The sequence below is a fragment of the Cygnus atratus genome, chromosome 10, assembly GCF_013377495.2.
Source record: "Cygnus atratus isolate AKBS03 ecotype Queensland, Australia chromosome 10, CAtr_DNAZoo_HiC_assembly, whole genome shotgun sequence".
NCBI classification, from domain to species: domain Eukaryota; kingdom Metazoa; phylum Chordata; class Aves; order Anseriformes; family Anatidae; genus Cygnus; species Cygnus atratus.
Genome location: NC_066371.1, coordinates 1,847,277 through 1,861,735, shown reverse-complemented (window position 1 = coordinate 1,861,735; position 14,459 = coordinate 1,847,277). Strand labels below are relative to the sequence as shown.

Sequence of the window (14,459 nt, the reverse complement as noted above, 5' to 3'; positions counted from 1 at the left end):
AAATCCCAGCTCTGAACAGTATTGCCAGAATAAGACCACAGCATGGAAATTATCAATCTTGGAGCAAAATGTAGGCCTGCTTTGAAAGGTAAATCGGCTGAAGTCTCTGTCAAGCTGCTGTTCTACAGAAATGCATCCAAGTTCTACACGTAGCTGGTTTTAAAGGGTGCAGAAAAAGAAAGCAGGCAAACCAAGAAATAAAAACATTTAAAACTAGGGAAAACTCCAATAAGACTGTTGTTCAGATTGTCAGGTCGGACCGTACAATGGAGCAAATCGTCTTCCCTGTGCCCAGTATATGCGAATTCCTCACCAAGGAGTCCAAGCTGCGGATATATTACACCACGGAGAGGGATGAACAAGGCAGTAAGATCAATGATTTCTTCATGAAATCAGAAGACCTCTTTAATGAGATGAACTGGCAAAAGAAATTGCGAGGTAAGTGGCTGTTATGAGTGCGGAGGGTTACCAGCAGAGTACTTAGGTCAGGTTTTAAAAAATTTAAAACGTTGACTTGATAGCAGATGGTTCCACAGTGTGGCAGCAACCTTGATGATTGTTTGAAAGAATCTGCTCCTCTGCACGATGGCAATATGCTGTAATGAAATCAAGCTTAACGCCACAGCAATATGGACCCACTGGAGGGGATCCAGGGGAGAGCAGTAAGAAAGATCACAGGTCATCTTTTTTAAGATGCAAGAGAAAGGAACACATTTGTGGAGGCTTCGCTTAAATGAGATGGCATTTGGTGGTAGGGAGAAATGAAGAGGGCCAAACTGAGGGGAGCAGTGGTCCATTCTCCTTGCCTGCACTGGGTACAGCACTTCCCTTGCATTGCAAGAAAGAGTAAGGCTGGGTAACACAGCACAAATGTGGGCTGCCTGTGGTGGTTATGGCATCTCCTGCAGTGGAGGTGTTTAGGAACAGGTTAAACACGTGATTTCCAGTAATAGTTAAAGTTAATCCTTTCTGTGGGCAAGGAGTAGACTAGAAGACGTGCTGAGTAAGTCCCTTACAGCCCTGTGATGCTAAGATATCTGAAAGCAAATATTTTCAAGCACTACTTTTCCCTCTGAGGTTCCCACTGGCAGCTGGGAAAACTTTTAAAACTATATTTTGATCCATACAGTGCCACCATATCACCCAGTAAACTTTCTAGCTTGTTTGCTTAAAATTATTTAAAAAAAAAAATATTCTTTTTTTTGCTGAAGGAGAAATGTTGTGCATGAGGCTCAGCTTCAGTGGGCAGTGGTTAGAATTTACCAACATTGCCACTCGGAAATGTCAGATAAAGTGGTTATTTCCTCCTCGAGTCAACATCTGCCATCTGATACCCCTGTTGTTCCCCATGCTTGAATCAGCTGAATACCAGTAATTAGTGCAAGAGCACAAAGAGTCCAGGACTCCCTGCAAAAGCAAATGTGGGAGTGGGCTTCTGTACGGCTACGTGCCGCTGCCAGCCACTGAAACCTGCCTGCGGGGCTGAACACATCCACACCGGTGTGGTGGCAAAGCTTTTTCCCCGATGGAGACGGTGGTGGTACTCAGTCCGTGGCATCTTGTAGGGGAAAAAAAGGGTTGAGAAGGGACCTCTTGATCTTTCTTGTTCTGAAGATTACTTTTAATGAAATTATTTCCCTTGTTGCAACCTCCAATTGCATTTTGCCCTTTCAATGTGCACCTCCAAGAAAAGCCTGGATTCTCTCCAATTTGTTGTTAGGATGCATAGGCACAGTTCACACCAGAGCTGATGATGTCTTGCACATTTGGCAACAGAAACTCAGTATTTGCTTCAGATAATTGGGGTCTATGTATTTCTGTGTTTTCTTTTAACAAAGAAAAGCAATTGTAATTTTGGTTAAAATTATCAAGATCAGATATAGGTAGGACAGCCTGCAACTTGATCAGCTCTACTGAAATTTAGCTCTACTTAAATTTTTCATTTTTATGAATACTAGAGTGGAGCTATTTCCACTTAACGATGGATTAATACTTTTGTCAGCATCAAAACCCCCCAGTAAGCTGCTTCCTAAAATGAATTCTAAGAACTCTACAAGAAAGATAGTATATGACATGTTAAACAAATGGGCAACTTTGTGTTTGACAGCATCCATATATTCTGTTGGATTTTGCTGTTTAAGTATAGATTTTGGGGTTACTTTAGTTGTCTTCGAGGCAATCTCCAAGCAAGCTGTGAAGATATCCAAAATTAACAGCAGGCTGCAAATTAATCAAGATCCATATGCAAAAATGGAAAATATTTCTTTTTTCTTTGAAGAACTGGAATTTTTCATTAAGATTATAATTCTGTTACACCATGCAGGAAATCATTCAGTCTGTCTCCTAATGTTCTGGTTTTGTTAGGCCTCTGACTGATAGTCTACATTTATACAATCGTTTCTCACATCTTCAGTGCAGGTTTGTGTTTTTGAGACATGACAGGCTGGCAGTGCTGTGTTGTGCTCATGTGATCCGCTTACAGTTTATTGAAACCTGAGAAAGACATCAGCCCGAGATGTTAAACTTGGAAAGAAACGTTTTTCTAAAAAGTTTTTAAAGATTATTATTTCCACCCCTCTTAAGCTCCTGGAGCTGACTCATGATCTGAGCACCTTAAGTCTCTCAAGGTCTTAATAAGGAACTCAGAGGAGCCTGCCAAAACCAGGTGAAAGTGCCTCATAGGGCAGGTAGTCTGTGCCCACCCCCAAATAACTGTGTAAGGTAAAACCTGGAATTTTGTAATGACCCTTTGTACAAGAATTACATACACCTTCATTCAACCTGCTTACAAATTCATTCAGTTAAAACCAGATTGGGAAGAGAAGTAATACAGAATGCAATGCCTCGTATATTCAGGACACTGCCACATCTCATTCCATCGAAGCTTAACGTGTGCCTAGCTAATCAGGTGCAACGGAGCTTTTATTCTTACAGTGACTGGGTGCCTTTTTGTCGTCCTTTCCTTTACGTTCAGCTGTTGCATGCATATGCTTTTTATGTGCATTTCAACTCAGTATAATGAAGCATTGTATAACTCTTTTAACCCACTTTTTTGCTTAGGATGCTAGACGAGGTGATTTACTGAAAAGAGGTGGTGATGACTGTGATGCTCAGAACTGCTGCATTCGTTAATTTACTCTTCTTTGCAGCCTCAGAGTTTGCATTTTAATCTTTTCCCTAAATTTCACTGTGAGCTTCTTTGCCTTTGCTCTCTGGTATCTGTATGTGTTACCTCCTTCCAAAAGGGAAAAACATTCTCTTCTTTGAAAGAATTTTTAATAGATTTTTCACTACTGTAGATTTCAGGAGTACACAATTTGCTGCACAATAAGCCTGCAGGAGCTAAATTCTGGGGGGTTTTGCCTTGATGCAGAGGGAATTACTGAGGCAGCTTTTTAGCTGTCCTTCTCATCTTCTTGTCCATGACCACTTCAGAAAATGAATCTTTCTGCTTTTGTGCCTCTTGATTCTAGCTGCAGAGGTTATTAATTTTAATAAGACTTTTTTAAAGGCATTTGTATGTATTCGAAAATACACAGCTATTTAACTGTACCCCTAGCTCTGTGCAGTTACATATGTGCCCTTTGCCCACAGTACAGAGGGAAGGCCAGCTGAGCTTCAACTGGTTTATTATTTTGGGACTATATTGGTCTATTATCAGCTTGAAGTAAAGTTGTTTTATTTGCTTGGCAGCCAGTCCTAAACATTTTAGCTTTATTGTTATGTCGCTACGCTGCATTGTGTGTCTTAATTGTGCACCTAGGCCTTCGCTGTGTTGTTTCTGGCTTGCTGCAGTGGAAAGGAAGCCTGAATGCGGGCAGGCATTGAGGGCAGGGGAGCTGCTGCCAGCAGCGGTAGCAGCACAGCTGGGGGGGATGGGGCTGAATCTCACCGATGCGAACGGGTACACATTTTCTTCCTCCTAATCGTTCTCTGTGTGACTCTGAGTACAAAGTACGTTATTAGGGGAAACCTGAAGTCCTTGACCTCTTGTATTTCTGAACTTGTTCTCATGCTGCTGCTAAATCAATTCATGCTAGGAAATACTTCCCTTTTTAACATTAGTCCTTTGCCTTAAAGCACGATCTAAGAAGCTGGAAGTACCCCAAAGATAAAGAGTAATCAAATAAACTTCAGGATAAGTAATGAATACTAGTGCTGTTGATGCTGTGCTTTTGGGCAAACAGAAAATAATCAGCTTGATGGAAATGATGTGTTTGGTTTTTTTTTTTTTATATAGACATCTTGGTTTTTTAAATGCTCCATTATTAATAAGAATTATTTTTGTTGTTTTGCAGCTCAGCCTTTCCTGTACTGGTGTGCTCGCAACATGTCCTTCTGGAGCAGTATTTCCTTTAACCTGGCTGTCCTTATGAACTTGCTCGTAGCATTTTTCTATCCATTCAAAGGAATTCGAGGAGGTACCAATATTAGACATATAAAAATATATGAACAAATAAGGTCTGATGAGCCAAATTCTGTCCCCTGTGTGTCTGCACATCCCTATTAACTTCAGTAGAGACAGTAGAACAGAAATTGGCTTTTTTAATTGCTTTGATTTAAATTGTGCTATTTTCTGACTTTTTCTTGGGGCATTTGTAAAGAAAATGTAGAGCTGTGCTTTTTCCTAGGAAAAAATTACCAAAGACAGACATCTACTTTTAATTACTTGACTGTTCTACTTTGTTTTAAAATTCTATAATGAAGTATTGAACTAAGAATATAAGAAATGTTAATTTATTGCTTTTTTTAATGTCATTTTTCATAAGCTTCATGGTTACATAGCAGATCAGGAAGTCTGTGAGTGTTGTACAGGGTCGGGAGCTTGCCTTGAGTTCTGGCAGGTGAGACGTATGAGAAGTGACCTGCCTCGTGCCTTGGAAGTTGTTGGAGGATTGAGAATATGAGCTTGGTTCCCCTCCTGCTGCTGTCTCTTCAGGAGCACCTTACCTCTGCGAGTGCTTAGAGCAGAGGTTGCCTTAGGGAGTGCAGAAGAGTGTGCCAGCTTCGTCTCCTGGCTCAGGAACAACCTGCATTTCCTTGCCATAAGTGGGTAGCAGCTGGGCCTGCTATCATCTCTAACATAAAGTATGGGTTAACATGTGTGGCTCATGGGGGATTGCACAATCTTGCTGTAATAGCTCTCTTGGAAGTTGCTTTTGATCCAAACAGTGGGTTTGTGCAACGGTGGTGGTTCTTAGAGCCAATTCAGTAAATACTTCCAATAGAAGCTGATTAGATTCAGCTGCTCTTCCTTAGATTCAGCCTCTGCAAAGAGAAGCACCCTAGGGCAGATTGATTGGTGGATTCATGTCAGCAAGAATCAGAAAATCTGGAGAAATATTCCTGCAAAGGCTCTATCACGGCTATTGCTTGCAAAGCTGGTATGGAGGAAGCATCTGGATGGGAGCTTTTTCCACATCTCTGTCAACTGGAGTAAATAAGGACCCCAAAAGTAAAACCCCGTCCTGAAAAGGGTTATTCATGTTCAAACTTTCACTTCCCTTTCTTAAACATTCATGATGCAACAGGGCCAGATAGATGCTTATCTCTTCCCATTGAACTTCCCTCGGCCTCTTTCTCTTGTTGATTGCTAACTACAGAACCTACAGAAAATACAGCTGAAGGGCAGCAGTAGCCTGAACATAAAAAAGTTATCGTCTGGGCTCTGTGTGCAACGTAAAAGCCACTTCACACCCTCTGCGGCTCACCAGTTAATTGGAGGAGAGCTGTCATTTTGTCCGGGTAGTGTTTGACGGCAGCTGACTTAGCCGGGGAATAAAGACAATGAGCACAGAAAGCGTGTGGTTCTGGGCTTCTGCATCCTGAGCACGCTCAGGTAAAGCGTGTGGGAAAGCATGGGATATATTAGACCAAAGTCTGGTGTTCCTGAGAGAGGGAAGAGGATAGATAACTTCTGGAACAGGCTTGGGTTTCAGCAGCTGTACCCCTGTGTCACACCGTGGGACGGCAGACCTCGGGGTCACCCCGGTTCCCTTCTGGCCAGCAGCTTGTTGAAAGGGCTTAACCAGCATGACGAGCAGCTGAATTTTCTGTCTTCAGTCTCAAAGATCACAAGTTAAAATTTAAAAGTCTGAATTAATGGCTGCTAGCAAAGCTGGTAATTAAACAAGTCTGTTGAGACTACAAGTTGCAAGACTGGGGGGTGCGGAGAATCATCTGGCATTTTGTATGTGCCCTACCCTGCATATTTGAAATACTTTATCAGGTAACATTTTGATAAAATCTCTTCCTCTACGAGTTACAATCAGCCATGTAAATAATAAATATGCATATATTTATTTTAGCCTTAAAAAAATTGGACTTTTGAAAACAGACCAGCTGGGGGAAGTTCTCTGTGTCCTGAGCAGCTCAGACACGCTGACCCGAGCAGCTGATCAGCATGTGGCTGTAGCAGGAATTGTAAAACTTCTGACTCGAGGAGCAGAAACAAAACTGGATGCATGGGATTAGGTACTGAAACTGCGGGAATTCCAGAGAGACAGAACTTCCCTGCAAGTTCTCTGGGTTACGCCATCCTCCTGCCAGCAGACTCGTAATGGAGTCCATGTGCTCACAGCAAGCGCTTTAAGGTTAGGTTGGGTGCGGACCTCAGTGTCAAGTGAACGCTGGCTTCATGATCTTCATTTTCCAAGGGCAGACACCGCTTCCAATTTGCTCCCAGTCTCTTTCTGTCCCTAGGAATGAGAAACAAGCTGAGGCCCAGAACCCACTCTCCTGTGAGTGCTCTCCTGGCCCCTGAGCCCCGTTACAGTCTTTATCTTTTGCTCCTTGTTCTCATGGTGATGAGCAGCCCATGTGTAGGTGTGTGTCACCAGCAATACCAAGGACTTTGTTAATTCTAGTTACTTTTGCAGGCCTGCAAAGGCAAGGGGATCTTGCCTTTTTCTTTGTCCAGGTACCGTTTTCTTGAAGAAAAGCATTTTTAATGCAAGTTTTAAGAAAAAGATGTCTTTCATATTCTGCATAAACCTAGGTTAAACAGTATTTTAGGCTGGGTATTTTTCATGGTTCTTTGAGAAGTGTATTTTTAGATACACAGGCTGATGTTATGTAAGCAGGCAGTCTCATGGGATAGTCTAAATAGAACCAGAAATAGCAAGAGATAAAAAAAAAAAAAAAAAACATGGTGCAAGGTTTTTTTTTTAACAGAAACATAATAGGAGGCTCAGGATGAATGTGTGAATCGGGACCTGGATGTATTTGTTGTCTTCCTTCACCTCCACGTTCAATCATCTACAGAGTACACTAGCAAAACTCCTCTCCTTTTCAGTATTCAAGGTGTCTAAGTAATGAACACTAAAATGAAGAATCCTATAATACTGTTTATCATTTACATAATGGTTTAGTAATAAGTTTGTAATTAAGCTCTGCTGAAGGCACTGGGCTCAGACGTTCCACTTAGCACTTTGAAATCAGTAACGTCTGAACATGAGGATTAATGGTGCTCCACCAAAGATAAGATAAAATGGCTTTTATTTGGCTATTTTGGTTTTGTTTGTTTGGTGTACAGAGTATTGAAACATTTTTTGTTTTTTTCTCCTTCATCCTAGGTACACTAGAGCCCCACTTGTCAGGCCTGCTGTGGACAGCTATGCTGATATCTCTGGCTATAGTCATAGCTCTTCCTAAGCCCCATGGTATCAGAGCCTTAATAGCTTCTACAATATTACGCCTAATATTTTCAGTTGGTTTACAACCTACTTTATTTCTTCTGGGTGCATTCAACGTAAGTATCAAGTTGGGTTTTTTGAAGTTCTGTTGCTTCTTATGTAAGGGCTTCTTACCTGCTCCTGAAGGCAAAAATAGGCTGGAACACTGTGGCAGAACTGGGGTAAGGAGTCATTCCCTCCTTGGTCGTTGCTAGCAGAAGTACTTTGCTGCTGCTCATTTAATTCTGTTTCCCTAAGCCAGAGCGCTCTAAGGTCTCACTCAGTTTTGTCACAGCCTAGTAACAGCTCCCACCCCAGCCAGAAATGTACAGAAGTCTCTGTGACCCTTCAGCAATAGGATGTTCACTCAAACCCGTCTCCTGCTCAGCGACTGAGCTGCAGTATTTACGGGATTGTGTAAGATGTACTAAACAATGCATTTCCCAAATGTCTGTCTGCAGTCTACCTGCCAGCCAAGAGCTGACACTAAGCAGTTTTGCTACAGTAACGTGTGGACTGAGCATGTAAACTGAGCCGCCAGAAAACTTCATTAATGCTCAAACCCGGATACTTGTGGTTTCTAGGCAAGTAAGCCAAAAATGTTTCTTTGAGTCAGCAGGAGCTGTGCAAAGATGCATCTTCTTGAAGCATTGGCCTTTATTACAAAGTGCTCAGCTTTAACGTGCATCATTTAATAGTGTTCCTTGTCTTCAAAATATGTCACCAAGTGCTGTGTGCTAAAGAATCAGAGTTGCGTTGTTAGGATCGTTGCTGTTGTCGATAATTGCAGTGTTTAGCAGGTTCCAGGTAAGTCGAAGGCAGCTCTCCTTCAGTGCTGATGGCTGGGGCTATACAGGAGGATTCCTGTGTGCATGATCTGAGAGTGAAATGCTGAGGCAATCTGGAGCGCTCGCTTACTAGCGAGCAGTAGGGGCTGTTTCAGAAATGTAAGGGCTGCTGGAGGCTAGAAAGTAATTTGATTGCAGAAAGTGCAGAGCTTAGAGGGTTTTTTTAGGGCAGTTCACCTCTGACACCAGGGAGTGTTCTTACTTTCTTTAAATCTTGAAGTCCTGATGCCCTTTGACAACCAGCTGGGGACAGGAGTCGATGTTTCTGTTTTATAGACGTGTTAAGTTTTAGTTGTGGCTCACTGTCTCAGCTATGCAGAAAATGCAACAGAAAGCAGCCATTGACTGACACGTAAAATGCTGGCATGTAACAGACAATTCAGCACAGTTGTTGATGTTGCCATATAGCTGAGTTACCACCAGCTTTGAAAAATTGCCTTTTTTCCTGCAGGCTATGTATTGCAACTAATTTATGATTAATCTTTCCTTAGGTTTGTAATAAAATAATTTTTCTGATGAGTTTTGTGGGCAACTGTGGAACCTTCACTAGAGGATACAAGGCAATGATCATGGATGTAGAGTTTCTTTATCATCTGCTGTACCTCCTGATTTGTGCTCTGGGGCTTTTTGTACATGAATTCTTTTATAGTTTGTTGGTAGGTATTCATTTTGTCTTCAGAATGTTTTTCTTCCTATGTGCTTGTAAAGTCCCACCTCGATGTCATCCACTGCTTGCTTTCTTCTTTACAACTGGACACTGTTGTGCAAGCACTCTTTTGAAAATTGGGCTCTGGTGATTTCACTTAGAAGTTACTGTGGAAGGCTACAAGATCCCTGCCCTATCTCCTCTTCCTGATTTTTACAGACAAATGGAGAATTTTGTGTCTTTTCAAGCATATTACGCCAGACACCTGTTTGAGGTTAAGTTTAGTCAAAACTGCTTGTTAGGGTAAATGTGTGTGCACAAAGATATTTAGTATTTCCCTTCGTGGTAGTTAGCCATCATCTCGGACACTAAGGTCTATAGGCTCTCTAGGTTAGAGGTACTGCTTGTGGCCCTGCTCTGACTTCCAAGATAATAAACCATTTTAAATTGGTTTGACTCCAGGTAATATCACTGCCTGGTGAAAGTTTAAGTCTTTTAAGGTCACATAGGCTCTTGCATGAGAAAAAAATAATTGAAAAATCTAGCCATAGAAAAGGTAACTGAGCAGTAGGTACTTGAGGAGTTACCATGCTGTGAGTTATTTTTTTAAATAAGAAAGTATTCTAAAATATTAATTTATTTTAAAAATAGGTTTACTAGACACACAGTCTAGAACATACTGATATTAACAGAGAAAACTAATTATATAACATAATGTTCATGTTCTTTGAGTACTTGGTTAGCTGTGGAGCATCTCTGTAGCTATGGCTGTACTCTAGGCCTTGTACAACTGACAGGGATGCCTGGCATACATGTTTTTTTCTGTTTGGGGTGGAATTCATCCTGTGCGGTGCAATTCTTCTAAGAATAAGCAGTTATAAGGATATAAGCAGTAATAAGGAGTATATCTAGTGTTGGTGGAGAAAATGTGTCACTTGTAATGCAAACCCGAAATCTCATTCGGAGCTCTCTGTTTTCATCCCTTTGTTTGATGTCTGCTAGATCCTCTGGTAACTGAATTGCTTATTTGTTGTATTCACGTAGGTCCAAATTAACAACTACCTGTCCTCTCATTGTCAACCAGCACATAGCCAGCAACCTGACTGGGCTATGCTCGTGACATGTCACAGAGGAGTGAGAAATGTAAAGACATTTAAATGGAAAATTTTCTTCCCAACACTAATTTGGGTGAAAATATTGCTCACTGTTAGTGTGCCACAAAAGATATTGGTAGTACATGTGAAAAACAGCCTTTGATTTTGTTTGTTGTCCCCCAGCTCTTTGACTTGGTGTACCGAGAGGAGACCTTGCTGAACGTCATCAAAAGTGTCACTCGCAACGGGCGTTCCATCATCCTGACAGCTGTTCTTGCGCTCATCTTGGTGTACCTCTTCTCTATAGTGGGGTACCTGTTCTTCAAAGATGACTTCATCCTGGAAGTAGACAAGCTCCCGAACGAAACGTTATTGCCAGGTTGGTAGCAGCGACTCATTTTGACTGTTGTAGTGTTGAAGAAAGTCATGGACTTCTGTTCCCCGGAGCATGCTGAGTGTCTTCCACCCTTTGTGAGAGATACTGGTTATCTCACAAGTTTGACAATTTCTTTCTTACCAAGGGCTCTGCTTAAATAAATAAATAAAACAGATTGGAGCAAATGGATACCATATTTACCCTTTAAATTTTGACAAGACGCTGTAATCTGCTGCAACATATAGAGAGGTGGGGTAGCAGAACCCCTGAAGACATCACTTGGGCTTTTCTGCACACTGAAGATTTCTCCTCTGTTTGCTAAAACAGTTGAGATTATCTAATTCATCTAACACCTACTCCCTCCCCCAGTTTAATTACAAACAGACTTTAGGTAGGCTATCGTGGGGAAGGCTCTGCACTAGGGGGATATTTAGTTCTGCCTCAGTTTGCCAGATTTTGTATGCTTATATTGGCTTTTAATGGTGCGTTCTAGTTTCAACATAAGAAAAATTAATATTTTATCTAAAATAACCCCGTGAATATAAATGAAGGGAAATTACCTTCAAAGCCATGATCTTGTGAAGTTGAGGTCTCTGTGTCAAACTCTGGTTTGCTCATAGTTTTTATAGACTGTATTAATCTCCCTCAATTTGTTGCTATAGTTTAAATTCCATAGTAGACTTCTCAGTGCTGAACATAGGTTGCATATTGTAAGATAAAATATTTTGTTGTTTTCTTTTCCCTTGCCCTGTAGCATCAAGTAAGCAACTCAGTGGATGGGAAGCATAGGAATTAAATTTGTTAGAGAAGGAGTTTGGGTTTTGGCTTATTCTGACTTCTTGTTTTTCTCTCACTTGAGTTACTCAGACAAGCACTGTTTGACATACCCACTATTTTTTCTAATTTTACTGCCTACCCTGTAGGACACCCAAACCTCACTGACCTTATTATTTCACATTTCCACCAAGCTGGAGAAATGCCAAAGATGTGTTACTGTGTGGCACTAGGGTGGTTTTGATACTTGCAAAATGTTGAAGGGCAATTTTTCAATCACCTTGAAAATTCATTGTGCACTAGAACGTAATATTTTTGGAACAATTTCAATTACTTTCGCAACTTCGGAACTAATGCAAAATAAATGCACAACTATGGTCTTGAATTCATAGAAATAAGTTTATATTTGAAATTAAAATCACTGAATGTGTGAATTGGAAAGGACTGTGGCTGTCTAAACTCTAGGATAACATACAACTCTAAATCTGCCTAGTAATTGCAGACTGAATACGATGAGATATCTTAATATCTGAAAAGTAATCTTGAAAAACACAAAATATTAAATTATTTGACTCATCGCTTTTTGGTTTTAGATCGCACAGAACCTGGTGAGACCATGACTGGCGAGTTTCTCTATTCAGATGTGTGCAAAGCAAGTAGCAGTGAAAACTGTTCTTCAATCATTCCTTCAGACCGTGAGTATCTGCTTAGCTGCTTTTGAATTACTAACTTCTTATCCTGAAGTTTTCACACTTTTTCGAGTTAAGCACCTTAAGTAAAATTTGAAGGGAAAAAAAGCCCTGTATACTAAAAGGGGTAACAAAATTAAAAGAGAATCAAGTTAAGCCAACAGCATAAATGACATTTGCAACATGAATTCTTCAGAGAAACTTGTTGTAACCGAGCAATCCTTTGATAAAACATTGACATATGCTTTGATTTTCTACCTTATCAATTTGAAAAGGAAGTGATGTAGTTTGCCTTCTTACAAGGTTATTATTTTAAAACATTAGGCTCTTAAATGTGATCTCAGAGGATAATGCTCTGAAATATGGAACAGAACATTGTTTACTGTCAGCATTATTTTATCTAGTTAACTAAGGAAACTGTTTTTAATATCATGTCAGGAAGTAGTCAATGGATTAAGCAGACAGGGTAGGTTTGGGGGGTTTCGAGATCAAGAAAGTGCATGTGAGATATTACTTGTAGCATAATCACCAGCCTCAGACTGGGCACTGAAAATTTTCAGTTTTATTTTCTAGAAAATGTAATTTACTAACTTTGAGATTTATGATGCTGGCTGAGAAAGCCAGACAGAACATTGCTATTTCTCTTAGAAGTGGAGCTCTTATATGGTCAAATGTTTCAAATGTCAATAATGGCCACAAGCCCATGCTCTCAAGAGGAGATGGCTCTGTTTTGCTCAAGTGTCCTCTTTGATAAAATAAGATTCAACATAGATACAAGAATAGCTTCTTTATTCGGCCCTAAGAAGAGTGTGCTTTGTCTTTATGCGCTCTGGCTGCAGAAAGGAAAACTTCAGAGATGTGTTTATATCGTAAATAATCAACTTGGTATCAGGGTCTTATGTGGACAGAGATGTTAACGATGTCCAAGTCTTCGGCCGTTTCTTTACCTTCTTGAGTTTTGGGTATTTCTGGATTTCACAGGGATTTAGACCCATCTAAGGCTTGCCGTGGGAAGGTGGGATCCACTCATGAGCATTTTTATGATGAAATGTAAGTCATGAGACTTTTAATAGGTACAGGGAAAGTATATGAAATTAGGTAATTAATTCTCACAGTCCTGGAACTGCAACAGTGAAGTTGGAGGCTTCATCCAAATGGAGAGAGGGTCATAAAAAATAGCGCTACTTTTTTAGTAAAATGCTGTTTCCATAAGCAGTGATATTTTAGCCATTTGAAAAATAAGAGTTGAAGTTGCCATTTTGAGTACAGCCCAAAGGCTGTGCAATCTGTTAGGCACCAAGGGAGAGTGTAAGAGGCAACACTTTGTCCTCTGAGCTGTCAAAAAGCTATGATTCTGTATAAACAGGCATCTGGTGATCCAAAGCTATGCATACTAACAGAAATGGAAAGAGATATTTAACCAAGTCAAAGACAGCAGTTCAAGCACAAAGGAAAACTCTGCTGGTGAGGAGAGGAGGGCAGGCTGGAGCCACCAGAGTAGGAGACCTGCTCTGATGGTCTGCTCGTAGCATTTGCAGTGCTGGCTGGAAATCACCCCTTTTTGCAAAGGGGAGTGAGAGTGTAGCCAGCAAAGGATGGAGAGAATTATTTAAAACCAATCTTGCCTTCTAAACGTGTCTTTGCTTGCTGTGTTAACAGAAGTGATTGCTGAAGAAATGGAGGAAGAGAATAAAGAGCATACGTGCGAGACGTTACTGATGTGCATTGTTACTGTACTGAGTCATGGGCTCAGGAGTGGGGGTGGAGTAGGTGATGTGCTCAGGAAACCATCCAAAGAGGTAAATTATCACTGAGTGGGGGTGGAAAAGTGATAACCGTGGAGGGCTGGGGATCTAGTTCTGCTGGGGAAAATGTGTGCATGTTCTTGAAACAGATGTAGGCCTTGCGAACTAGAAGGGACCACGCTTTCTCTCTGTGTAATAGTCAAATTTCAGTGGTACCAAATCAAACAGCAGCCAGTTCAAACAAGCTTTGAACCATGTTTTTTTTTCTTAGTACATGAGACCTTTTTCAGCTTAAAGGTATCCAGAACGAGGCCCAAATGAACAGAAATGGTGTAGCCAACAGTTTGTGCTTTGGGAGTTCAGGATTTGAAAAAGTAAGAAAGGGACAAGCTAGCAAAGGATTACGTTAGGTAGCAGAATGAAAGTGGTGTGGTGGCTGATACTATGCGAGTGGCTTTAGTTGCTTTCGGGAGCATTACTGAGAAAGGTAAGATGTATAAAACAGGGAATGGGATGAGAGGACAGGGACCAAGATGGCTTGGAGCTGGGCCTGTGGGGAAAGGAAGGACGTTCTTTGGAGCCATCCTTGCAGAGCGAAGACTGGTCAAAAACAG

At 41.0% G+C, this 14,459-nt stretch overlaps 1 protein-coding gene across 6 annotated transcripts in view; it reads left to right on the top strand.

Annotated features, from left to right (window-relative positions):
* The window catches only part of ITPR1 (inositol 1,4,5-trisphosphate receptor type 1), a 170,395-nt gene that overhangs the window by 137,031 nt on the left and 18,905 nt on the right, over window positions 1–14,459 (top strand). For 5 of the 6 annotated variants that reach the window (XM_035546712.2, XM_035546713.2, XM_050712753.1 and 2 more), the window contains 7 exons: window positions 246–438; window positions 4,299–4,421; window positions 7,575–7,750; window positions 9,013–9,177; window positions 10,445–10,640; window positions 12,005–12,106; window positions 13,760–13,899. In XM_035546712.2, coding sequence (XP_035402605.1) covers window positions 246–438; window positions 4,299–4,421; window positions 7,575–7,750; window positions 9,013–9,177; window positions 10,445–10,640; window positions 12,005–12,106; window positions 13,760–13,899 — 1,095 coding nt within the window. Of the gene's footprint in view, window positions 1–245; window positions 439–4,298; window positions 4,422–7,574; window positions 7,751–9,012; window positions 9,178–10,444; window positions 10,641–12,004; window positions 12,107–13,759; window positions 13,900–14,459 lie in introns of those variants that run through there. The other variant, XR_007708681.1, reaches the window with a different exon arrangement.